This window comes from Mastomys coucha, unplaced genomic scaffold, assembly GCF_008632895.1.
Source record: "Mastomys coucha isolate ucsf_1 unplaced genomic scaffold, UCSF_Mcou_1 pScaffold15, whole genome shotgun sequence".
In the NCBI taxonomy this organism is placed as follows: Eukaryota; Metazoa; Chordata; class Mammalia; order Rodentia; family Muridae; genus Mastomys; species Mastomys coucha.
Window position 1 is genome coordinate 52,093,507 of NW_022196897.1, and position 27,680 is coordinate 52,121,186.

Consider the following 27,680-nt stretch of genomic DNA (forward strand, 5'->3'; position numbering starts at 1 on the left):
AATGGAGAAAGTTACATGTAAATAAAGAAAACATCAAAAAAAAAATAAAAAAGAGAGGTTATTAGGCGAAACAATACAATAGCTGCAGAAAAGTAATTAAGGCTAGAGAGAGCATGGCTTAAACTATGTGGGTCAGTGCACGGCACCAACATTTTGGGAGCTACTCATAACTGTCTGGATGGTGCAGCTCCTTTTTCAAGCAAGGAGCCCAGGGTTTGCTTTCATACAAATTGGAAGCATGGTTTTCTCATTTCTTGGAATGCAATTCAGAATATAAATGACCAAGGACGTATATGTCAGGGAATGGAACACAGTTCTATGGACAGCTTATATCTGAATTGTTCCTAAGAGGAAAATCGGACCTTTTGTGACGGGAAGTGAAAGAGACAAAGTATGGAGTAATGAATGGGTGTGCTGAGGGTCCAGGAACTTCTAGAGGCTGCAAGGACTGGGGGCCCCCAAGGAAGGTTCATTTCAAAAACTGAAAAATTGAAAGAGTAAAGATGGAACTTGGATGGCAAAGCCTGAAGGTTGGTGGAAGAACATCACACAGGACTCAGGCTTCAAAGGAGGCAACAAGAAGTAGAAAAATGTATGAACTCCTTGAAGTGAGTGCATTTTCATGGAAAGGATGAAACAGTTGTTTGTTCTCTGTCTAGAAAAGCAGCTCTCAACATGTGGGTTGCTATTCCTTTCACAGGGGTCATATATCAGATATCCTGAATATCAGATATTTACATTACAATTTGTTTAGTATTTATTTATTTTTGGTTTTTCAAGACAGAATTTCTCTGTATAGCCCTGGCTGTCCTGGAACTCACTCTGTAGATCAGGCTGGCCTCAAACTCAGAAATCCACCTGCCTCTGCCTTCCAAGTGCTGGGATTAAAGGCGCGTGTGTGTGCCACCACTGCCAGACATTACAATTCATAACAGTATCAAAACTACAGTTATAAAAGTAGCAACAAAAATGATTTTATGTTTGGGGGATCATCACAACATGAGGAGTGGTATTAAAGGGTTGCAGTCTTAGGATGGCTGAGAAACACCGCTCAAGAGTATTGTGGAGATTTCTTCAAAAGAAAGACCAGTTGTGGTCTACGGCAGCCAAGAGAGCGTGAGAAAGCAAACCAGAATAATGCAGAAATTATACGGCTGGTCCCTCAGAACTGGAGGATAGAGTTAAAGATGAGGCTTAAGTAAATCATCTGAGGACCAGGCATCCTCAGATGACATTTAAGGTACACTCAGCAAATTATTTATTCCTAGAAAACTTTTTACATGATTCCAACATTTTAATGGCTTCTTTTTAAAGTGTACTTTGAAAGATCATATTGTCTTGAACATCTCCTGCTGTGTTTCTGCACTCAGACAGCCCCTCCAACAAACCCTGGGTTTCATCTCCCAATTTTCCTCAATGCTTAAAGCTGATCTTCTCTATTTTTAAAGCTTGAAGCAAAAACTAAACTAAAAAAGCTTGGCATGATGACTGTTGAAATGCTATGTCTCATTCTAATTTACTCCATGTTGTATGAAATGGTGTTTTTTTTTTTCCAAGCTCTACTTTGCCCTAGAATTACTTACAAGCAATTGTGACCTCATTTTGAGGAAGAGAGATGCCTCACGACCCACCAACCCAGCATAGAATGATAAATGACTAATTCCTGGAAATAGAAAGGTAGCTACTCTGTATAGTACAGCTGGGTGAACTGAGACTTTTGGAGCACATGGGTCTATTGAAATCATATCTGGGAAACCAGACCCAAAAACCTATCAAATATATCAGACCAAGAAAAGGGCGTGTTCTCTACCACGGAGACCTCATAAAATGCCAGACACTCTACTCTATGATAATATGGCTTCATACCAACCTATCAGCTGCTACCTGGGATGTGTCAAGTTGAGGACTCCCCAACTATTCCTAGAACTTTGGCTTAGCTCTGTTTCCTGTTGTTAAAGTATCCTACCTGACTGCCTGTCTGCTCACAAGTTCACTGTTTGCCCATCTAGACCTGGACCTGGTCTGCAGTTTCCTGCTACTGATCTACGTCTGGCATTTCACCTTGAAGCTGAACTCAGCAGCTTCCTTCTTAAAGCTGACCCCAGTAGCTCTTGTAGCAGCTCCCTCACGGCTTGTCTGTTATCTCATTATAGCCTCTTTCTTGCTTCTGAAACCCCATGAATTCTGCTAAAATCTGGATTCATCTCATAAACCATACATATGCATATAGACATATAGATATATTTACTGAGTGATCTGAGAGTCATTAGTAGTTAAGCTTGGAATAAATGAGCTTGCATTCACCTTGGCAAAGCTAGGTATTCTATGGCGAATCAGTGTCATTGAAACTGTTAAGCCTTACAAATTTATTGTTACTCAATAAATTCTGACTTTACGGACAGATACATATTTATGTTCATCTATGTTTCTGGAATAGTGTTCCCAGGGCAGTAGGGCATGCCTATAACCCGATCATCACTCAAGTGGTAGAGGCAGGAAGACCAGAAAAGTTCAAGGTCATCTTCAGCTGCATAGCAGGTTTAAAGCCAGCTTGGTCTAAGTAAGGCCCTGTCTTAAAACAAATCAAAGAGAAAACAAAACAAAACTGAGTGGGATGGCACTGAACTCATATTGCCATGTTTTGAGCAGCAGAGAACAGCCAACCCAACGACACAGAACTCAGCCTTCAGTCTACATTGCTGTTTATAGAGAGAATCATTGTAGAGAGAACATCTTATGCATTGTGCATCGCCTTTCAAGTAAAACGCCTATGGCCTGTTGGCTTAGGCAGGAAATAGAAGTTGGGACATGAGAAGAGAAAGAATTCTGGAGAAGAGGAGGCAGGAGATTCGCTGGGAAGATGTAACAAGCTGAGGACAGGTAACCAGCCATGTGGCAGAATGTAGGCTAGAATAAATGGGATATCTTTTTATATCTAGTCAGAGAAGAGCCTAGCCATATGGGCAAGGTGTTTGTAAATATATTTTGAGTCTGAGTCTTGTTTCTGGGAGCATGGGACTGGGAGGAAGAACCAGGGACTAACTTCTACAAACCATCGGTGTTTCATATTTTTTCCTTAGAGGAGGCTCTACTGTTTTCTTTCCCAGGACCTACTCAGTTACATGATAGGAGTTAATCTAAGGAGCATGGGCTGAATTTCTTCTGTAATTAGCCTTCTAATCTTTGGGGAAAAAATGAAAAAATGATAAATACATAGACATAAAAAATTCCAACATCTTTTAAAATTTTTTTCAATTCTCAACAGCTATTGCTTGAGAAAGTTTTCTTAAATTGTCCTTTGTTTCTAAGTGTCTCTTCTTAGTATCACATCAAACTACAGAGCTGTCTGCTGAGGATCAGCTAGTGTTAACTGGACCTATGCCATAATGGGTTCGATTTAAGTATTCAACAGATTCTGTTTCTTGAGAATTGAGTGAAGGGACTAGTGCAAGGTTTTTTGGTGGGACCTAAATTTTAATATGGGTTTTATTTATCCAGGTGAGAGACAGCCAGTAAATGATTATTGAGTGAGTGTACGGAAGAACATATTTAAGCATACACCTGTTGCAGTAAATCTCCAACCCAAATATGCCCCAGCAATGAAAACACAACCAAATTCCTATGAATACAAACTGTGCACTAGGTTGGCCAGATCTACCACTACACTGTCATCTTCCCCATCTATGAGATGCCTTATAATTTGTGGTTTCTCCAGGCCAAGTGCTTCTGCTCTGCTTCCCTTCCACCTCCTCTGTCCTCTCTCTCTCTCCCACTCCTCCTTCTTTTTAACAACTTTCAGCTCCACCTTCCCTTTCACTGCCCAATCACAGGCTCTAGCCTTTTTTTTTACAAATTAAGGTGGGAAGAAGGTTTACAGGAAATCACCTGAGTGCTGACTCATTCCTTTTAGCTGCCCCTCACAGGAGAGGAAAAATAGCATCAAATTACAAATAGCCCCAGAGCTATCCGCAACACACACTGGCAAGAATATGATATGAGTTTGTTCTTAAGGAGCTAATAATTGACAAAACTGCATGAAGTATTCATTTAGCAATTAAAACAGCTGAAAAGACCAGCACAGGTTAGTATGTATGTGCTTGAGTCATTTGAGGACTATTACATGTATATACATCATAAGGCAAAACAAGGAATCACTTTAATTATTTCATCCAGGTTTTTTGGATAAATGCCTATTTTACATAAAATTTACTAAACGATAATCATTATAGTCACAAAATCTAATGAAAACATTTTGACTGCTATTGATATTTTTAACCAGTTTTTTCTTTCATACTGTAAAACCCTGTCAAATAATTATTTACTATATTATAAGGCTCAGTTAGGTTACAGAGAGTAAGAGGCATTAAAACACATCTGTTTCCAATGATGTTTTTTTGGCCTTGTTGGTTAGACAAGGTTCCTTCCTATTATGATAATGGCAAGAATTACAGAAGTAGAAAGGAGGAAGGAGCCAGTTAGGGCTGTGGAGAGTGTCATTTGGAGGCGACTGGTGGGTTGATGGACTTTTGGTGGGGGATTTGTCATTTCAGATGGGAAAAGTGTAAGCTTTCAAGATCAAGTCTGAAATGTATTCAGAACAGCTTCAGTGCAGAGAAATGGTTACTGATGTTAGGATAATCGGATTGTAGTCACAACCTATGTGGTTGTACAATTGTGGCTACCTAATTCAAATTTTGAGTAGCTCCACTGGAATTCGTACTTTATCCCAGGAAAGATTTTTGAGCAAGCAAGCAATGCTGTCAAAATGCAGGTTTAATGAGGTGGCTCTTGAGTTCAGACACAAGTTAATTTTTAGAGAACAGAGAGTATGAAGGGAAAATGCTCAGATTAGGGGACTTGCTCGTGTTTGGATATAATTGTGTAAAGACTGGAATCAGGCTGCAATTGAGAAGGAAGGACAGACAGAACCCAGTCCTGGTTGGCCAGTGTAAGCTTTAATGGCACACTTCTACATTGCGATACATGAGTAATAATACAATGAAAATGCTTGTTGGTAATCTTCATTGTAGATGGACCAGCATTCATGGAATAATAGTTATAAATGAGAGCAGCATGAATTCTTTATCGGCATGATTTCATCAAGAACAGTGTTCCCAACTCCCAGTGTGTTTTACTTATACAGTTTGTGAAATATTTGAGGCAGGGCACTCTATTGAAAAATTTAAGTCCTCGGAAAACTTTCTATACCTTTGAGGAGTTGGTGTATTTTCTTCTGTCACCCAGTGAGAGTTATGAAGGTCAGAGTTCCCTGAAGCTGGCAGTTAAGACCCAGGCTTTCATCTTTCCCACTACAGCTGTGTTGACTAAGTTATAGTCTTTCTTGCCCCTTTGTTCTTAATTCCTTGCCCCTCCCTACATCTTGATGGCATTTTGTCCTAACTTCTAAACACATGTCTCTCTCTCTCTGGCACTCTCAGCCTGTAAACAGATGTCTTCATCTAGCACTCTTTTTGCCTAAACACTAAGCTTATAACCAACGAGACACCCCAGAGCTCCCAGGTACTAAGCCAAAGAATACACATGGAGGGACCCATCACTCCAGCTGCACCCAGAGAATGGCCTTATCTGGCATCAATGGGAGTGGAGGCCCTTGGTCCTGTGAAAGCTCGATGTCCCAGATTTGGGGAATGTAGGGCGGTGAGACAGGAGTAGGGGCAGGGAGCACCCTCAGAGAAGCAGGGGGAGCATTGGATGGGGGCCTTGCAGAGGGGAAACTGGGGAGGGAGATAACATTTGAAATGTAAATAAAATAACCAAGAAAAAGTTTAAAAAAATAAAAATAAAAATGTGTCTCTTTACCAAAAGTACCAGGCATCACAGGGCCACTTTTCAAAATCGTGAATTTTCAGACCCTCCTCCAGGGAAGTAAACATTGGGGAGAGGCCACACTGTCTGTTGAATTAAGTCTTCCACATGATTCTGGCAGAAACCAAAATCTAAAAGCTATTCCTTTCATGGGTAACTCAAGCTCTATTCTGGTCAATGTGTTCTACTGATGGTGTCTCTGCTCCATTCTGTATGTTTGGTCTATTATTTTGCTAAATTCTGTATGCATTCTCTAGAGTATAAGAATTCTTTGTGTCTTCATTAGGGTTTCAATGCTGTGAAGAGACACCATGACCAAGGCAACTTGCATAAGGGACAGCATTTGATTAGGGCTGGCTTACAGGTTCAGAGGTTCAGTTCATTAACATCATGGCAGGAAGCATGGCAGCATCTGGGCAGACATGATGCTGTAGAAGGAGCTGACTCTTGCATCTTGATCCACCTTGTGCCAGCAGAGACTGGCATCCTCAGGCAGCTAATAGGAAGCTCTCAAAGCCCACCTTGACAGTGATGCACTTCCTCCAACAATCCCGCACCTCCTAATCATGCCACTTCCCATGGGCCAAGCATATTCATATCACCACACTTTGTTTCTTCTATCCTGGGTATTGAGCTTTGGGTTTCATACATGCTTGGCTATAGCAGAACTATATTCTTAAGACTTACTTTTACTCTTTCCTTTGAGACAGGGTCTAAGTTGCCTAGGTTGGTGATGTTTTACTCTTTGGCCTAGGTTGGTTTTTAATTTGTAATCCTCCTTGTCTCAATTCCTGAGTGTCTAGGATTAGATGTACATGTCATCCTCTCTCTCTCTCTCTCTCTCTCTCTCTCTCTTTCTCTCTCTCTCTCTCTCTGTGTGTGTGTGTGTGTGTATATATATACATACACACACACACGTATATATACCAATACCTATATGTTTGCATGTATACCTACATATATGTTTAAATATGTATATATGAAGGTTATCTACATGTTGTAGTTAATTACAGGTCTTCTGAGGGCTGGGATTAGAAGCACACCTGGTCCATGGGTTACTTCCTCAGCACGATTAAGCACATAAACCTGGAGCTTGTTCCTGTCTAAGATACTTGACCTTAAGTGAATATACACATGATCTTGGCAGAGAAATAGTTGGGAATTTCTTGGTTCACCTAAACACCTCATAGAAAAGAAAAGAGGTAAGGGGTGCTGCTTGTCACCTGGGCTGCTGTCACTTGCACTGCTGTCACCTGCGCTGCTGCCACTAGAAATTGTCTAGAAGAGAGGAAGGTTACCTGTGTGTGCATACATATACATACATAGTTCATGAAATGTGCACTTTAGAGTGTTCAAGCTCCATTCTCATCAACACGTCTCTAACCTTTAGGAGACACTTTAGAAGTTTAAAGGCATGAGAGCTTAGCCAATGAAATGACAGCCTGTGAGTTGCTTTGTGAGCATTATGGAAGAACAACTTTGGTAGAGATCTCTCACTAAGTGAAGGCAGGACTCATGGAGATGCACAGTTCGGCTTTATTTGGCCACACTGTTGTTATGCATTTCTACGAAACTATGTTGAGTCCCTAAACTTCATCCTATCACAATGTGAAAGATGTTGGCAATAATGCTCCTGATAACTGGGTTAAAGGTGGCTTTGTTTTCCATTTGTTTAATAACAAACAAACACATATCTATTAGATATTAAAGATGCATTTTGTTCCTACCAGGGAATTGTTCATCTGGCTGCAGATTCAAGATTAACATGTCTAAAGCAATACCCAAAGTATAAGACGACAGATTGCTAAGTATTAAACTGCATTGTCCTTGATGGGCTCTCCTCACTCTTGGGTCCCTCCTCCACATCTGATGACATTTTCTAATAAGTGCATGGTGGGCCAGCACTTCTCAGTCTTCAGTGATCTATGTATAACCTGCTGCAAACATCTCTGACATTTCATTAGCATGGGATGAAAGTATTCTCATAACTGTTTCAATATGCACCATTCTAAAAGCATGTACTTATTCTTAAAAGTGCATAATGGTTTAGACATATGACCCTTGGTGGGATGATAAAAAATTTATAAATTAAATATTAGAAAACCTTACATTCAACAGACCTTGTATTACCTCCGTGGCATGGATGATGCTTTACAGAAACAAAACCCACTACCAGCCACTGGGCCTGTTAATGTATGTTCCTGGGGATTCTTTGGGTCTTTCTTTACTTAAGATTTATTTGTATTCTATTTAATTATGTGTACATTTTGGTATGAGCATATCAACATAAATGTTCAAGGAGGTCAGAGGTTTTAAATCTCCTGGAACTGTAGTTACAGACAGGTATTAGAAGCCTGAGGGAGGTGTTGAGAATTGACTGGTCCTCTGAAACAGCAGTGAGTGCTCCTAATGCTGAGCCATCCATCTACCTTTTTTTAGATGTTCTGAACCAGAGGTTCTGAACCTTTGGGTCTCGACCCCTTCATGGGGTGAATGACCCTTTCACAAAAGTTGTATATCTGATATCCTGCATACTGGATGTTTACATTACAATTTGTAACAAAACCAAAATTACAGTTATGAAGTAGCAATGAAGATAATTTTATGGTTGAGGGTTACCATCACATGAGGAACTTTAAACTGTGTTAAAAAAATCACAGCACTAGGAAGGTTGAGAACCGTTGTTAGGCCTATTGTGCTGTTTGATGACTTAAAGCTCACCACTTGATTGAAACTAATGTGAAACAGTTTTTTTTTTTTTTATAGATTCTGGGGGATATATGGCCTGCAATTTAAAAACTATGTCTATATTAACTCTGTTCTTAATATTATCTCATAATTAGCATCAGGATGTCCCAAACTGACTGAAACACAGATGAAAAGGAAAAAATTACCATCTTGGTGGCACTTGATGTAAGGAAGCCATTGAGCTGATCCTGATTTTCTTCTACCTGTTACAGATTTTAAAAGATTTGAAGACACGAAATCCTTACTAAGAACAGAGATCGCCCCGAGTAGGCACAGCTGTTTCTCTCAGGTGTCTCTAACAATGAATAATGTAGATGCCTAGCCTCTGGCTCTTACCTCTCTACAGTTTGCTCAGCTGCAAACTGGCAGTCTGACCCAGGGCCCCATTCTTCTCTAGCAGCCATATTCAGGCACTCACGGAGGGAGACAGCAGCAGGAATTTTTGTTAGGTACTCAGAACAGGGCCGGCCCTGTGGCAGGAGCCCCAGCAGTATTAGAGTTCCACTTCTCATCTTCAGTTCTGATTCCTTCCCTCTCTGCTGCTACTTAGGGGTCCCAGGAAATACCCCGTATGACAACCTCCATGTTAGCACCTGTTCCCTAGTCATTGCCCATGGTGTTCTCATGCCTTTAATCCCTGGCACTCTCAGGAGGAAGAGACAGGCAGATCTCCATGAATTCAAAGCTAGCCTGGTCTACATAGTCAGTTCCAGGCCAATCAGGATTACATAGTGAGAACCTGTCTCAAAAAAAACAAACCAAACCAAACCAAATAAACATTCCTTAAACAAAGCAAGCAAGCAAGCAAGCAAGCAAAGAAACAAACAAAAGACCCGAGTCCACAAGAACTCCCAACTGTTCCCAGAAGGCGCTGGACACTGAGAATGTCTGTTCCTTTGGGAATCCCAGATTCAGGGTAAGCTTTTAGTCTCTAGGTTCAGAGCCCGCATGCTATAGTCTCAGCAAGTCTGGATCAGAAAGGTAACTGATGTTAGGCTGATGCCTTAGAGCAAGAGTGTGTGTTTCTGTTTTAAAATAGCACATTCATCAAATTCTCACAACTGCAAAGCCTAGAGATAATTTTGATATCCCACGTAGAGCTTTCTCTGCTCATCCAGCTTATTATTTTGCTTCATAATTGGGGATGGTGTTGCTTATTCATCCAGGGACCCACTTTCCCCTAAACAAGGGATGTTCCCTAAGTTACAATAGAGACCTTCTCTTTGCTGGGGTAGCTATCCTATCTAAGAGGTGCATATTCCTTTCCCTTCAACTCTATACACCCATTACACATTTTGTTTTTTCCTGAAGAAGCTTACCCTCAGTTCCAACCTATAGTTACCTACTTATTTGGGAGCACAATACAGTGGCTGAGATACAAGATACTACTAATTGTGGGGCTGAAAGCAGGTATTTATGCCTTCACTGGTCCTTCTTAATTAGATTAATATAGTCAGAATAAGATATCTGTCCTAGTTTAAGATAAAATATATTCAACTTTTTTAATTTATTTTTTCATATTGCCATAAAGAGTAAGGACAAGCAAGTCCTGATGGGCATCAGTGCTAATTCTGTGACAGAGACAGATGTAGGTGTATGTTGTTTAAAGCAGCCAGCTCACTGAAAGATGCTGAGGTTCCGAAGGGAAAGCTGTGTTGTCAGTTGAAGATGAGTCCAGGAGATGTTTGTGAGGGAGATGTTGTCACGAAAGCAGTAGAACATTTCCTGCCCGTGGGTGCAGTCCTGAGGATTTGTGATAGCCATGATGAAGCCTACCACCATCACCACCGCCCCAACGGGAAACATGACACAGGCCATTATCTTATCAGAGTGTGTCCTTGGTTCTTCGGATAATTTCAGATAGCATGCTGAGGGGATGATAAAAATCAAAGGAGCCGCACAGAGCACACCCTGTGTGTGGAAAACAAGACACAAGTGAATGTTAGAGATGCTTTCTTTGGGTGATCTTTATGTGTTCTGTTTTTCTGAGACAGGGCTTCACGTATGTATTCTGGGCTGGCATCAAATTGGCAGTGATTTCCTGCCTCGGCCTCCCAAGTACTAGGATTATAGACATGTACCTATAGTTTTTAAAAACTATTACAGAAACATTTATTTTTGGAAGGGAGGGGGAAATGGCTCAGTAGGTGAAGGTAGTTGCCACCCTAAAATGCAAGTTTGGTGGCTTAAGTTCCATACCAGGAACCAACACAAATATGGAAGATGAGAACTGAGCCTCCAAAGTTGTCCTGTTTTCCATAGATAGGCCAGGACGTGTACTCTCTCACTTTTATATCACACACACACACACACACACACACACACACACACAATTAAAAATTTTAATAGTCTAGTTTTTAAAAATACTTTTTGTTGCACATATTAAAAGCTTGGTAGGTTCAGTTGAGACAAAGAAAAGAAAATATTTGGAAAGACCATCTGAGTTTCTGCTTTCCAACAGAAGAGTTGCAAATGAAAAACAAACAAACAATATAATGTGCAGCAAGCCTAAGGGCAGATGCCAAGATGGACTTCTGGCAAATTTGAAGCCCTCTTTTTTAGTCACATCATCTTTCCTAATACTATCTATAATTCCCTGCATATATACAGTGCCTTTCAAATCTGGGTGGTTTATATGCCATTTGTGTACAAAAAGGGACATCAGGAGGTTTCTTTGCTACTGTGTGCCGAGAAGAACATTGGGAAATTGGATGGGCATTTTTCTCTTTTCTCTTCATCTGTTTGAAACTAGTCCCTGTTTGTGTCAGAAGGAAAAATTTACCCCCAGGCTTCAGCATGAAATCCCATTTCTAAGTCTCCTTTCAAGTAAAGCTAAATGCATTAATTATCCTAGACAGGAGAACTAAATGACAGTAACTTGTTACTCTCCCCAGCTAGGTGCCAATAAATCCAACCTAAGGGGAAACTCAGATTGAAAATTATGGGTAGCAGAGTTGTTTATTGTAAAAACACAGACACATACTGACTTCAAAGGGTAAGAGGTTTTTCCCTTTCAATAGAACTCATTCTCACCAGAAATGTTGCAAATGTTGTAAATGTTCACATTCACTATGTTTTAGGCAGCACCTAAAGTTTCTGACAAACATTTCTCGTACTTCATAAGAGTTTTCTCTGTAAGTAAATCTCATTGTGGATATTAGAGGCTTACCACACAGGGCTATGGGACCCATGTGGACATCATAGGACACTTTTTGAGGAAAACTCAATTACTTTGCATATATGAAAAGAATAACTGGATATATGTTATTTAACCTAATTCTCAAACACAGCACAGTGCTGTTAATCTTTGTCGTTGTATGGTCAGCCTCTAGACTTGTTAAGACCATCTGTTACTCTGTACCTTTTGCCCTATACCTCTGCTCTTTCTCTCTACCTTCCCTCTAGAAACCACACTTCTAGTCTCTGACTCTATCTGCATTTCCCTTTACAAAGTAATTTCCACATAATCAACAAGAACACTCAGTATTTTTCGTTGTTGTTGTTCATTCTGTGTCTAGCTTGTTCTTACTTAAGCATGATGCTCATGTACATGGTGGCAAAGACAGGGTTTTCTTCCTTCTTTTGAAAGCGGGATCATATGCCATTGTGTATAAAAGCTCTGTTTTCTTCACTCATTCATTTGTTGATACATGTGTAGGTTGTCTTCAAATCTTACGAGATGCAGATAATGTTTCAGTGAACATGCCATGCAGACATGTGTATGAGATGCTCAGTGAGTCAGTAAAACTTGAACAGAGATTGCTGGCAGCATGGTAGTCATTTTTTGAATTGCTTCAAAAACCTCCGGGACTTTACCCATAATAGATGACAACCTCCATTCCCTCCAAAGATGCACCTTTGCTAACACTCGTGTCCTCTTGTTTCTTGACAGTAGCATCTTTATTAACTGTGTAATGGTTTATCAGTGGTGGTTTTAACCTGCAGTTTTTTGAGAACATTACACCTGCCATCCATTTTTATGTTTTCTTGGAGGCTGTTCAGGTTATTTTCCATTTATTTATTTATTGAAAGCCATGTTCTTAGCCCTGGTTGGCTTATACTCACTCTGTAGATCAGTCTGTCCTCTAACTCACAGAGATCTGCCACTTCTTTCTGAATGAGTGCTTGGCTTAAAGACATGTGCCACCATGCCTGACATTTATTATTTATTTATTTATTTATTTATTTATTTATTTATTTCCTTCCTTACTTAAAGGGTCTCATTAGCTGTACAATACTTTTAAAGGTATGCAGCACTACCAACCAAGGCAAACTGAGTTTGAAAATAGGTGATGTAAAATTATAGACTATACCATGAACATCTTTTAAAAGAACAAGTTTCCCCTGGGCAGTGGTGGCACACGCCTTTAATCCTAGCACTTGGGAGGCAGAGGCAGGCGAATTTCTGAGTTTAAGTCCAGCCTGGTCTACAAAGTGAGTTCCAGGACAGCCAGGGATACACAGAGAAACCCTGTCTAGAAAAAAAAAAAAACAAAAAACAAAAAAACAAATTTCTCAGTACTGTCCAATAAAATTATATGTTTCATACTAAATTCCATCTCTATTCTAGAAGCATTTAATTGTATACTATTTTATTTTTAGTTTTTACAAAAAAAATTAGTGACAGGTAGAGGCTTTGTGGAATCAGATTATCGAAGGTAGTATCTAAAATTTTGAAGAAAAATGGTATAGATCACACTGCCTAGGAAATATTTCCATAGTAAAAGATACAAGAATAGGAAACTACTAAGAGGTACCAATAGTGAATCCTAATGTAAAGTATATAGGGCTGAGGAGATGGCTCAGTCACTAAACTTCTTACCATACAAGTGTGAGGATCAGAGTTCTGACCCCCAGAATTCATATAAACACCAAGTAAGTATGGTGAACTGCTTGTAACTAATCCTAACCTGGAGAAGACAGGACTCCAGAGCCAGCCAGTTATATTGCCAACCTTGCTATATTGGCAAGCTCTGTGTTTGACTGAGAGACCCAGCCTCAATGAGTAAGGTAGCAGAGAAGTTGGAAATGGTTGCTACATTAACTGTGGGTTTCCACATGAATGTGCATGCACACTCAAACACACATGTGCCCACATATATGCAAACATGCATACATACACATGTATTACACACACAGAAAAAATAATTAAAATCTGTGGGTACTGGAGAGATGCCTCGGTGGTTAAAGAGCACACACAGTACATACAGTACAATAGGTCCTTCCAGAGGACCTGAGTTGGATTTCCAGCACCTACGTCCTGTGGCTCACAACCACCTGTAACTCCAGTTTCAAGGAATCTGACTCCTCTGGCCTTCTTAAACATCTGCACTGATGTGCATATACTCCTGCCAGCCATCAGATACATACACATGATTAAAAGTAAATAAGTGCATCTTTAAAAGAAAAAGTGTCTGGAGCCATTTGCCACTTCTCTGAAGCAGAGGAAAAAAAGAGAGAGAGAAAATCTGCCTGCCAGGCAGAGTCAAGGCAGGTCAGGGTCTGTTGGCAGATTTCCCGGCCTGCTGAGTCATGGAACGATAAGAGGAGGTGGACCTGAGGCTCAAGGTGAAGGGCTGAAGATTCTATTGACCTTGGTGAAAGGAATAGGAGAATTTTGGGAGAGAGAGCAATGTTTTGTATATATTTCAGCAAAAATTGTTTCTGTTAAGCTTGTGGCTCTGCTTCTCATGGTACTGTAGTATAAGAAAGCTATGAGAAATACACTCAGGGCTGGCATGGCATAGACCTGCAGTCCTCCCATAGCTGTCTCTTGCATCTTTTTTTTTTTTTCTATCTTTTCTAAAGTCATCCTCACTCCCCCCTCAGACTTAGTACTGGTCCAAGTACAAAAAAATTTTTAAAAATAAATAAATAGATAGGTTGTTTTTTCATCTAGCACTTGAATAGATATAAGGATTTATGAAAGGCACATAACAAATAAAAAATAAATTATCAAGTGGCTGAAACTAAATGGACTGAGAACTGTCAACAAATACTTTGAGTTACGTTGTGGAAAATATTATGGAAATAATGGGAGCCACTGATGAGGATGAGAGCTGGGTCTCACCAGGCTCCTTGCTGCTGCTGCCCAGGTAGGAGATCAGCCTTCCAGGCTGGACCCACTGGCATAGGCCTCAGGTGCCCAGATTTGCAGCCTTAGTGTCTCTAGTCCTATGCATCAGTCCTATTTAGGTGACTGCACTGAGGAGGGGTACCCAGGCACTGGGGAGTGATAAGGGTGACAAGTGTGACCCATTTCTGAGAGTCCCTGCCTCTGTCCCTGCTTTTACCCCTCAAGGCAGTGAAGTATGTGGTTTCTCTGGGTATGGTGACAGAGCTTCTAAGATCATCAAAGGCCCTGCAGGGTCCTGCCTGCCAGCTGCTCCTCTCTAGTAGCCAGAAAGGGCAGCAGGATTGAAGGACAGAATCCTTGCTCCTTAGAGAGAAAAGCTAGGCTGGAGGTATATGAAATGATAGCTGGTGATCTAAAGGTGAGACTGAAGCCCCTTTCTCCTTGCTATTGGTCCTTGCCTTCCTAGCAGGCCTCCAGAGTATACCTAATGACCCTTGTGGCTACTTCTCAGGAAGATCAATGCCCTGCAGGCTCCGCCCCCCTCCTGCAGAGTCCATATTTGCCTTGTTCCTATTTCCTTTGGCTCTTCCAATGATCACTTCTGGATCTTCCTGAGTCCCTGGAGCTTCTCTTATCCCTTCCTATGTCTTCTTCCTCTTCCATTGCTGTGAATATTTAAGAGCAGAAATGAAAAAAAAAAGACAAAAAAATTATCTATCTTTTAAATTTCTTTATACTTAACTGATGCTCATGACATTTATATCTTAGGAAAAAGATAAAAGGTTTCACCCTAGGAAGTATGCCAACTCGGACTCCGGTTTTCTCACCCAATGATGATTATATTTCTCTATCTGGGTTCTCACCAGCTGCTTTCTTTTGCCAAACAAGCAGTACACAGTGCTTTGGGGGCTAGTTCCTGTGCCACAGCATCAGCTGTTTCTTTCTTTGTCTTTCTTTCTTTCCTTCTTTCTTTCTCTCTCTTTCTCTCTCTCTTTCTTTCTCTCTCTCTTTCTTTCTTTTTTTCTTTTTTTCTTTCTTTTTTTCTTTCTTTCTTTCTTTCTTTCTTTTTTTCTTCATCTCCCCTCCCCCTTTGTACCACAAGTAGTAGAAACCCATAGGGCCCAATTACTGGAAATACATTCTTTCCCCTAACAGCAACGTCCAGCCAAGATGCTGGGTGGAGTCTTGCAACAGAACAGGTCAAGGACTTTTTTTTTTCTTTCCCTCTAAAATGGATTTTTAAAAGTTGAGATGGTCTCTGCTTTGAGAATATTTCATTGCTGTTCTCTGCTATGAAAACAGTGAAACAAAGGTGACCTTCTAAACGGTCTTTGGATTTTACCACGTAACACAGTTTTACCAATAACAGTATTTTTCTAATTATGCTCCTTCTGATTCTAACACTTATCTTATCTCTGCGGGTGACTGTGATATCTAAAACGCCACAACCGAGAAGGTTTCCTAAAGCACTGCAGTTAGTGACCTGACAAGGCTCTGCTCGTTCACATCCATTCACAGAAATTCCACTAATTCATACGAAAACCATGAACAAAACATGAACGCAAAAGTCTTTACTTCCAACTTATTTATGGGCTAGTGTTTATTTTAGTCCATTAAAAATCATTTCATATGTAGCATGGATTATTCTTAAGCTTACTAAAGATAGATTTAATCTTTCCCTCTCTTATTTCCCCCACCCATCATCTTTTTCTATGCTGTGTATAGGACGCAGATCCTTGAATAAGTTAGAGAAGCATTGAATCCCTGAGCTACATCCCCAGATTTTGTACGTGCAATGAATGTTATATATTCATACAAATGTTGATGTGCTCATGCATGTGGAAGTCAGAAGAACACCTTGGGTATTCCTGTTATATCAATCTCTACCTTATTCTTTTGAGGCAGAGACTCTCAATTGAACCTGAAACTTTATGTTTCAGATAGAATGACTACCTACTGGGGCTGGAGCGATGGTATCGTAGGAAGAGCACTTGCTACTCTTGAAGAGGGCCCAAGTTCAATTCTACGTACATACATGGTAGCCTACAGCAGCCTCTATCTCTAGATTCGGAAGATTTGGTGCCTCCCCACACTCACACTCCATCTTGCCTCTGAGGGTACCAGACATCCATCCACTTACATAAATGCAGGCAAACCATTTATACACATTAAAATAAATAACATTTTAAAAACAAATATGATCACCTGGCAATATGGCTCAGTGGGTAAAAGTGTTTACAGCACAAATCGGACAGCTTGAGTTCAGTCCCCCAAATCCATGGTGGCAGGAGATAACCAACTCCCAAAACACTGTCCCCTGACCCTTATGTATGTTTACAGTGGCAGACATGTGCCTGCCTACTCTCTTCTTGCTCACTGTCTCTCAGTCTCTCTCTCTATTACACAAGCACGCGCACATACACACACACACACACACACACACACACACATACACACACACACCATGCATGCATAATGAGTAAATAACTTGAAAACTTTTTTTAAAAAAGTAAAAAAATAAACATTGGGAACTCAAATCAGATAAGTCATAAACCCAAGAAGACCAAACAACAAGAACCAGGATGGTTGTGGCTTGGATGAGAACTAGGCCCATGTATCTGAACACTTGGTTCCCAGTTAGTGCTGCTGTTTAAGTCACGAGTCCTTTATGAGATGTGTCCTTGCTGGAGGAAATACACCACTGGGAGCAGGCTTTGGGGTTTTATAGCCCTGAACCCATTTCCTGTTCCCTCCCTCTCTCCTTTCCTCCTTCCCTCCTCCCTCTCTCTTTCCTTTATAAGGGGCTGAAATGTGGCCAGTCTGCTACCTGAATGCCAGGCTGGCCTCATCCTCCTGCTGCTGTGGCTTCCAGTCATGATAAACTGTGGGCCAAAATGACACTTTGTCAGAGTATTTTATCATAGCAGCAGAAAAGTAACTCTATAAGACCTCATTATTTTGGACATCTCTACACTATAGTTGAAATGTTAATGCTACCTACAAGACTGTGAGACATGTTGTCTCATATATGTATATGTGTGTGTGTGTGTGTGTGTGTGTGTGTGTGTATATGTATCTGTGGTGTGTGATAGATATACATATTTTCCTTAATTTCCTGCTTCTATTCTAGTGGATACTCTTGTGTCTATGTATATTTATATAACTTGGTCCTAAATAGTTTGGTAAGTAAAGATAATTCACGGACAGTACAAATATTATGTGTTCAAAGTTCTTATATAAAAGTTATTTTATATGTTAAATGGAAACCATTCACAGGAATTAAGATTCCTATATGATTTGATTTCTGCCACATGTTTTAGAGATGAAGTATATTGGGTTCAAGTGGTCCTTTTGCTTAGTCTTCTGAGAAACTAACTAGCTGGTAATATAGGGTTGCATCAACACACCAAAGTAAGGTTTTTTTTTTTCTGTTGTTGGTGTAATGGAAGATCCCCTAGGGTCCCCAGTGTCTAGGGCTTGGGGGAGATGGAGAGTCTTCCTTTCCATGTTATCTGATGTAAGAAAAGTCCAAATTATTTGCTCCTCAACAGACTATTTTCCTCCTTTCCTCTGGAGCTTGTAGTCACACTGGCATTAGGACAGCATAGCGATATGAGCATGAAGGATAAGCCTTCAGTTATCCCACAATTCTCATAGCTGGAGGTGTATGTATGATGAGCTGCATCTCTCCTGGGTATCTCTGTCATCCCCATGGCACATGACAAGGAAATGACAACTAGATTCCTTCTTATTAGAAATCCTGTAAGGGAAGAATAATGACCTTTCAGTGGTGGCTTTCATTCATTGCTATCTCATCAAAGGATACCATTATCCTAGCTGAACGAAATAGAATAGAATCATTCTTCATGTGCTTCTCCATCCCTATGTTCCCAATGGAATCTGTCACCAAAGTGTGTTAATTTTTGTGTGGCTTCGTGTGTGTGTGTGTGTGTGTTCTTCATCATCTATAGAGTAGCTAAACTTTCATGCTGGTGAGAAAGGTTTGTTTTTTCTTATTTCCTTCTGTCACTGTATTTCTGCTCTGTAATACAAAGCATTGCTCAATTACTATATGGTCAATGAATAAATGAGTTAGAAGTTGCACTTGGCAATAGTCTTTGTAGGGTTTAGACAGACATAGAAAAATAATCATTGCAGGAGAAGGAACAAATGGAAAAACAGATAAGGCAAAGGACAAGAAGAAGGATCGATACGGCATAGTTACAGGCTGAAAATAAATCTAGTAACTAAGGGAGCCTTTGGAGAAGTACATTGGAAATAAGTTTCCATAAAGGCAAGGGCTGGGTTATAGGACAACAGCATTTCCAATTGCTTTGAAAGAAATGGATTAGTCTATACAGGACACAATGGAGACCATTCACATCTGAGTGGTATTAGAAATGACAAAAGTCTAGGGAGAGAAAAAATATCTAAAGAAAAAGAAATTTGGGTCATCCAAAGCAATTATATGATTCTAATGAAATTTTCTTCCTTCTATAACTCCACTAGATTTTTAATCAAGTGAATCAAGTCCACTAGATATTTAAATTCCACATCCAGTGAAGAGTTTAGATAACTTGAGAAATGCCTTTATAGTACAGGGACAAGACTTGCAACCATGGAAGCTCTGGCACAAACTCTATGTGTCCATAAACAGCAGAGTATCATCATTACCAATATTTATTATTACGTAGTGAACAGATTTTCATTATACTTCAGAAAGCAATACTTAAAAAAAAGAAAAGCACATTTTGTATTAAGTGGGTGAATTTTAAGAAAGAAGGGAGAAATCATTCAATGTACTTACGTTGAGTTCTAAAACTATTCCAAGGCAGTCAATCAGCAATGATACCAGCGTGGCTGCAGTAACGATAACCACTGTTAAGATGGTGTGCAACACTGATGAACGAGTTCCACCAAAAAACACATTGGCAATTACCTGGCAAAGAAACAGATCAGACTGAGAGATGCTCTTGAGGCTTACTGGAATCACAGTAGCACTATGACTGTGCCAAACACTACCAGTGAACCATAGGTCACTAGGAACATTTCTGTCTTCCCAAAGTATTTACATATTCACATACATAGCAATAATAAGTATCCCTTACTATGTCCTTTGTCAGTTGGTATCTTATGCTGTAGACCCAGAGCATGGCAAGCCAGTGTTTTATTTTTTAAGGGTAAGGAATCTCTTGGATTGTCGCCTTATCCTTCTTGAGCTGGTAGGGTTATCACTAAAACAAACTACAATTACCAACTGATTATTTAATGGCCTCTAAGGAAGGTGTTGGGATTTACCCTTTTCATGATGCTGAATGAGTACTATCCTTTATTAGTAGGAAATAAACACTATGCAAATAAAACCCACCAAGAGGAAAGGCAAACTCAAAGAAGTTCATCACTATTTTCTATGAACACACATACCAGGAAGCTAATCTGTAGTCACCTATTGGATATATCCCACTCTGATAAATTTACAGTTAAGAGGATATCTAAGGGATGATTCCTGTTCTCAAAAATTGACATAAGATCCATAACTTTTATAAAGAAACAAATAGAGAACAGTTTGTGGCAGAATGAAAAAGACTAAATAAAATTTAGAAGGCTCTCTAGTTGTCTAGAATGGTCTAATGTGGGGAGTAGAAAGATTCCTGAATGAGCATATAGGGAGCTGATGAAGACTCCAATGGATGTGTAATAGTGACTTGATCACAGCCATGCCAAGGACCCCAATGTCTCAGACCAATGGGATTGGCCAACCCTTCCCAGAGTCAATGTGCAATTGTTGACAGAAAGTATACTGTCTCAGGTTCTTCCTCCCAGATGTTTACAGCCTAAGACCTCCTCCAGGATGAGCTAACCCCTTCTCCTTACCCTGTATATAATAAACACATTTGTTTCTAGGCTTGTCATAGTAGGTGTCTTCAGTCAGAGCAAGCACACCCCACCCAACTCCAGCTTATCTGTGTGTTGGTATTTTTTCATTCCTATGTCACTCCAGGCAGGTTTTTAGAACCATAGCACACAGATGTGACAGTTTCCCTTAAAGTACTCCACTTTATGCCATTGTTGGAAGGTGAGTGACCTCTCTGAGCTTGAGGCGAGGATAAAATTTAGAGTAGAATTACAAGCTGAGGCCAGAGGCTACAGAAAAGCAAAGGAGAAAAAGGAACGAGTATGTTATCTATGGAAGACAGAGAGAAGAATCTGAACAGAGTGGTGACCATGTGCAAAATCCCAGAGAAACAAGAATTGTCATTTGGGGAAGAGAGGGCTAGATGCTGGGTACCATGAAGATGACATGTGTTGAAGAATCATCCGGACAGATGATATCCCCACAGATCATCTGCTCCAGTGCTGCTGGTAGAGACCTAATGGTGATACTAATAATTATAGATGATATGAGTTTGATGTTTCCCCAAATTCATCTTCTTTAAACACAACTCTTCCATGCATCTCTAAAATGAGATTAAGAGGCTGAAATAACCACTTAGGCATGATAGTGAAGGATATATGTCAGAGCAAATAATCTTTTTATCCTCTTTAGGTGTGCCTGGCTATTTTACTTAAGAATAGAAATAGTTGGGTTTATGTTGGTTCTCTGTGTGTACGTGTGCAGACAGCACCAACAACTAGTGAGATTCCTGTAGTATCCAGCATGGTTTAGGCTACCAAGGTAAAGATCTTGGTTTCATTCTGCTTTCCTAGCATGGCAGCTAGAATAGAAACTCCTTTCCCCACAGGAAAGACAGAAAGGAGCTGCAGGTGAAGTGACTCAAACCATCCACATGCCCTTGTCCAGAAGCCATCCTCGATGGTTTGTATATGCTCAGCCCAGGGAGTGGTACTATTAGAAGGTGTGGCCTGGTTGGAGTAGGTGTATCACTGTGGGTATGGGCTATAAGACCCTCATCCTAGCTGCCTGGAATTCAGTATTCTGTTAGCAGCCTTCAGTTGAAGATGTAGAACTCTCAGCTCCTCCTGTGCCATGCCTGACTGGATGCTGCCATGTTCCTGCCTTGTATAATGGGCTGAACCTCTGAACTTGTAAGGCAGCCCCAATTAAATGTTGTCCTTGTAAGAGTTTCCTTAGTCATGGTGTCTGTTCACAGCAGTAAAACCCTAACTAAGACACCATCTAAGCCTGCACCATCTGTTCCTGTTAATCTGGAGAACCGATCTGAACCTGAAATACTGGGCGGATGCTGACAATAGCTAGCAAAGCTTTGGAAGGATCTTGAAGTTGAAAGTCCTGCAGAAAGATAGCCTTGGTTCACCCCTCCCTTCTGTGAAGGAAGAGCACTAGCATTGGGTTATGCCATTGGTGAACCTGGGTGTGACTGGAAAGAATGCACAGTACTGAACATCCCCTGCCATGTCCCAGCACTGCCTCTCATTGCCAGAACTGGCCTACAGGGAGAAACCAGCAGCCTTGAGAAGCCTGCGGATTGGATAGGGAATTCAAGACTCTGTTGGTGGTTTGCTTCATACATTACACTCTTTCACACAGCACACTGTGTAAACAGCTTGTAGGAATAGATCCTGACTAAGCCCTTTTCACAGTGATTCTGAAAGAAGCTCTCTGAGCCAGGATGGTGGGTGCTGCTACTCAGCACACTGGACATCTAGCCAACGGCATTAAAGATTCCTGACAAGCCATGTTACCCAGTTGTACACAAGAATAGATTCTCTTCCATTTATGTAACTACCTGTATTTGTAATTGTGTAAAATTCATATAAAACATCTATATAACTATAGATATAAAAATATATCTGTAGACTTATAGTTTTAAGTTGAAGTTTGATTCTTTATGTCCTATGATATTTTAAATATATAAATATATTATATATAAATGTATTATATATAATATATGATACTATGTTATATAAATACATATTATTATATATTAAATATAAAATAAAATCAATTATTCTGGCCTATGGTAAATGAACAATGACTTATCCAATATCTTGGCAAAATATAATATTGGAAACAATCTTTCATCCTTAAGTTATTTTTTGATATTCCTTTAAAAATAAAAGCTGTTATTCTGATTTGGCTGTCCTAAAGGCTGCTACCCACTTGGTAAAGAAGTGGTATTTTGTATTTATGAGCATAATTTATAGTTACAACATGTGAAACATTTTATTCTGTGAATATTTGAATATATATTTGAACAAAAATGAGGTCATAACTACTTCTAGGAATGGTTGAGAAGAACATGTTATTGTAGATATAAGGGAGAACAAACAGCCAGAAGCATCTTCAAGAGTCCAGAGCAGGGAGAGAAAGAAGCACATTAAACATGGCTAATAGACTAAAGAGGACCATGAGAGGAGAGACGGAGATGAGAAAGCAAGAGAGGAAGAGGAGAGAGAGAGAAGAGAGGGCGACCAGTCCAAGAGAGGAGCTAAGGACAAGAGACCAAGAGAGTATGTGGATTGGATAAGAATCATAAGGGGTGGAGTAGGGGTGGGGGTGAAGTTGGGAGTGAAGCTGGGGTCTAGAGAGGTTTAGGGTAGGGGGTTAGGGTGAGAAGTGTGGAGGGTAGAAGTGCGCAGAGGAGCCCCAGATTCTGTGAAAAATGCCAAGTCTGGCAGCCTGTGCCTGCTTTGATAATGTTAATGGGCACCTCAGTTGGCCATTTGTCCCAGGTTTCCTTGGAACATAACGATATCCATCTGTAGATTCTGATGCTTCATAGCTTAATGAGAAGGCTATATGAATCTACTCGCTGTCATCACGTGTTTGTGGATTGTCTGTGCCTTCCTAAGGGCAGTAGAACCTATGCTTGCTTACCTCTCTGGTCACAAAGCATTCAATCGGGTAAGTCAAAATGACCGTGATGCCATAACAAAACCTCCCAAAGGTCACCAGGTCATCACTTCTGCAGTAGTTTTCAAACAGGTCTCCTGAAGAACAAGAGAAAATAGATTTATTTGCAGTGTATTGGGGATAACTAACCAATGAGACATTCCTTTGTACAAAAGTGGTAGTCAATATACACACACATATATATGTATATATATATGCATATGTATATATACATATATGTATGTATGTATGTGTGTATATATACATGTATGTAAGTATGTATGTGTATATATATATATCATATATATGTATATATATATTTCATTTCATATCATTAAAAATATAGATTATCAGGTCTAAGTATAGCATACTGCCTTTAGTAGCACCAGGTTTATTCACTACTATTAAAACTAGTGTATGTTCTACTTGAAGGTAAACTTGTCACTGGTAGAGTTCTTATTTGGTTTTGGTACATTTGCCTTAAAGTTGTGCCAACTTCTGAAAAAAAAAATAGTTTGTCCATTGTTTTTTTTTTTCTTTTTCTTTTTCTTTTAATAACAGAATCAACTCCCTAAATTCTTATGTGTTAGCCTTTATAAACGGCTTCTGGTCTTTGTTCCTGGTTACTGTAGTATTTTTAACAAATGTCTATTTAAATAAACAAATTTCTCTTTGAAAGGCTATCTTTAGCTTGAGGACAGCCCTACAAGGAAGAGGAGAAGCAGGGTATGTGGGATCTGGGTTTCCTGCGCTTGATCCTGACCCAGGACCACACCAAGGAATTCCAAAGATACACTGCCTTTCATGATATATGGCACACCTAAATGTAAATGTATATTTCACTGGTTCAGAATTCAAAAAGGTGTGGGGGGCAATTCCAGGAACGGACATTAACTTTATTTTCAAACCAAGTAATAAACCATATATATATTATGTTAGTTCTCATTGAGATTTAGTTTGTTTTCAGAAGTCTATGAAGAAAGGCGGGGCTCGATTCTCAGATCACTTGCCAGCACACTTGCTGAACATAGCCTTCAGGCCTCTTTATTTCCTGAACATAACATGGTTAAGTGTGCACATAGCAGTTGCCTTTTTTTGAATTAAAAATCAGACAGAAGCCACATATTTTATGACACTGTTTCAGAAGAGCTTGTTTTTTATTAAAGAGTGAGGAGGTAACCTACTTGCATATCCTCTTTTTGAGACACAATTTAAATAGCCATGTTCTTTCCCTCCAGCAATGGCACCAGATGTGTGTTACCTTTCTGCTGCCCCTTCTGGGCAGAAAAAGACACCAGCACAAAGCAGTAGTAGCAGAAAACAAGCTTCAATGTTGATTGACGGGTCAACACTGTGAGAGACCCAAGAACGGAGGTTCCCATCACTCACCACTAATAACTAGGTCCTGCATCTTCTCTGAAGTTCTAGGGAATAGCAACAGGCCTCTAGACTTCCCACGGCCTTACTGGCTTAAATTTACCTGATGAACAATGGAGTGTGTAGTTTACACAAACACAAGACCAGATCGACTGTAAAGTATATTTTATTTGCCAAATGTAATTGTTGTCTCCAAGGCTTACTGCCTCAGTCTGCAAACCTAGGCCTAGTAGTCCTGGAAGCTTTTAGTCTCGTACAATCTAATCTAGGCCTAGAATATTTTTAGCCTCTGAGACTTGCGGCTGAATAAGCTCATCCCTGCTTCCTAGTTCTTTCTGATCTCTGGTTGGCTGGTTCAAATCAGCTGTTCTGGCTCAAACTCCTCTCCAAGTTGACTGATTCATCTGGCTTCTCTTGAATTGCTCTGCGTGGCCTCATACTAACTTTGATATAAATATATTAATATTCTTATATATTAGAGTATATTGACACACTAATCTTTTGGCTCATTCTCATTCTCTGGCTTGTTCTGCTTTCACTTGTGTCTGGCTTGTTCTTTCTCTACAACCTGTCTCTGTACAACTGTCCCAGTAAAACTGCCTTCTCTCCTTTTCTACATGGCTCTCTCTTAAGTAGTTTTCCTTTCCTCTCCTTGTGAGAATTGAGCATACCCTATTCTGTCAAACCTTACTCTGATTTATCACTATGTCTGCCACTCAATTAGACATCACTTTCAAACATGGATGCTTCCTTCTACAGACTAACTTTATCTTCATTGTTTGAGACTGAAAGTGGGTACTAAGGGCATGTCTGTATTCCAGCCAGAGGGATTAAAGGTGTGTGTCAAGGGCTGAGCCACACCACAACTAGAAACAAGTTTTTCCAGTAAACAACACAAGCTCTAGGCTCACAGTGGGATCAAATAACCTCTGCAACAATTGACCTAAAGAGAAATGAGCTAAAGAAGCAATGTTGGCTGATTCCAGCCTGAATCTAAGTGCGTTTCAGGGAATTATAGTGAAGAACAAACAAAAACAAAGGCAGAAACAATGACAGCTTTTTTTGTATGGAGATGTGTGTGAGAGACAGAGAGTGTGTGAGTGTGTATACGAATATATGTAGTATATGCATATATGTGTGTGGGTATGTGCATGAACTGTGGAGGCCAGAGAACACCAGGTATCTTGCAAATCATGTTCTGCCTTATTATTTTTGACTTAGAATTTCTCACTGAAGCTATGCTGGCAGCTAGGAATTCCAAGTGATCTTAGCATCTCTTCCTCATGCCCATGAATAAGGACATGCACATGTGGCCACACTCAGCTTAAAGAGCCTCTGTCACACTTTTCTTTATAGGCAGAATACTACTATCTAGCACAGGCTACAGATCCCCAGCCTTAGATTCCTGTGTGTTGTGTTGGGGTTATAGATGTTAGTGACTACATACAGCTGCCATAAATATTACAGCATGGCAGTTACTAATGCTAAAAACACTACAGAGATGTCACTAGCAAAAACAGGGAGCCATTTTACAGGGAGACATTTACATGGTAAACCAAGGTTACCATGAATGCAGGAGCCCTTAGGCCGTTCAACTTGGCATACAATGTCGTAATAGTGACTGCTATCTAGCAGTGTTTGAAACAGTTCTTATCAAGACTTTCAAGGTTGCTTTTAACTGTACTATCCTGGAGCAGGTAGAACACACACACATGTATGTATATGTGTATATATGTACATTTGTCCATATGTGCATATATAGTGTATATAAATAACTATATTGTTATCACATTGATCATTCAATTTTTTAAAAAATCTTATTTTCTGAGAAATGTATGTATATAATTATGGTGACCTATGACATCTATTCAGATCAAGGCATCCCAGGAGTACCACAGTGTCACAGAAAACTAAGCCAAGAGGAGTTAGACACTAGGAGTCTATTACAGGCTCTGTGCTGATCAAACCTTGGGAGGCAGGGAGAATATCTGAACTCGGGCATCAGTAGACGTGCATACTGGTTGCTACCAGCCAGCTGGGGCAAGTTACTTCTATTTCTGTGTAAGCCGGAAGTAGAACTAGTTATTCCACTTACATTCAAAGGGTTGTGGAAAGGTCAAGTGAGATACTAGACTTGCAAAAGCTGCGGACTATATGATCGTGGCATTTGGCTGCTGTCGGGCTGCTCCGAGTACTAAACCCTTACTGATTGGATGAAAGCATCAAACGCAGGAAAAGGAGGACTACTTAGTGACTAGGACCAGGAGATACAAGAAAAGAGAAGTCACTCTGAAGGCAGGGAGGGAAAGGGCTGGCTTTATAGGCAAGATGATGTTTGCGAGTTAGTTCAGAATGAGACAATCAAGCAGAATCATCCTCTAGGCCTGGGCTTTAAGGAGAATGGGGAGAGTGTTTGTCAACAGAAAAGCAGGACCCCAGTCTCTGGGTGGGGTGGGGGATTAGAAAGAAAACAACAACAAAAATATTAGCACAGAAAGAGAAGAGCTGTAACAGAACAGTCATTCTTTCCTCAAGTGGGAGGCAGTTCAGTACAGCTGACTCAGAAAGGTTCAGAGACCAGAAGCCGAAAGGTTGTCAGCTGCAAGTCTGGGAGGCTTTTAGTACCCAGGAAAGGAAAAGTACAGAGCAGCAGTGGAAAGGGGAGCCAGAGTTCATGCCTGGAAACAAGCAAACAAATGCGCCCGGGAGCAGAGAGTATAGATCCCAGAAGTAAATCTGAGAGGTTAAGAAGAGAGACATTGTGGAGCAGACAATAGACAGGCAGGAGCGGAGAGCAGGGAGTAGGTGGAAGAGGGATGGTGTGGGATAGCCCCCTGA

General features: G+C 40.3%; 1 protein-coding gene across 2 annotated transcripts in view; it reads right to left on the reverse strand.

Annotated features, from left to right (window-relative positions):
* Nucleotides 1–9,849: 9,849 nt before the first annotated feature.
* Slc38a11 (solute carrier family 38 member 11) overlaps nt 9,850–27,680 on the reverse strand; it is a 46,315-nt gene continuing 28,484 nt past the window's right edge. The window contains exons 10-12 of one of the 2 annotated variants that reach the window (XM_031370454.1): nt 23,451–23,563; nt 19,458–19,589; nt 9,850–10,485 (exon numbers count right to left, since the gene is read on the reverse strand). In XM_031370454.1, coding sequence (XP_031226314.1) covers nt 10,192–10,485; nt 19,458–19,589; nt 23,451–23,563 — 539 coding nt within the window. In that variant the 3' untranslated portion in view covers nt 9,850–10,191. The remainder of the gene's footprint in view (nt 10,486–19,457; nt 19,590–23,450; nt 23,564–27,680) is intronic. The other variant, XM_031370456.1, reaches the window with a different exon arrangement.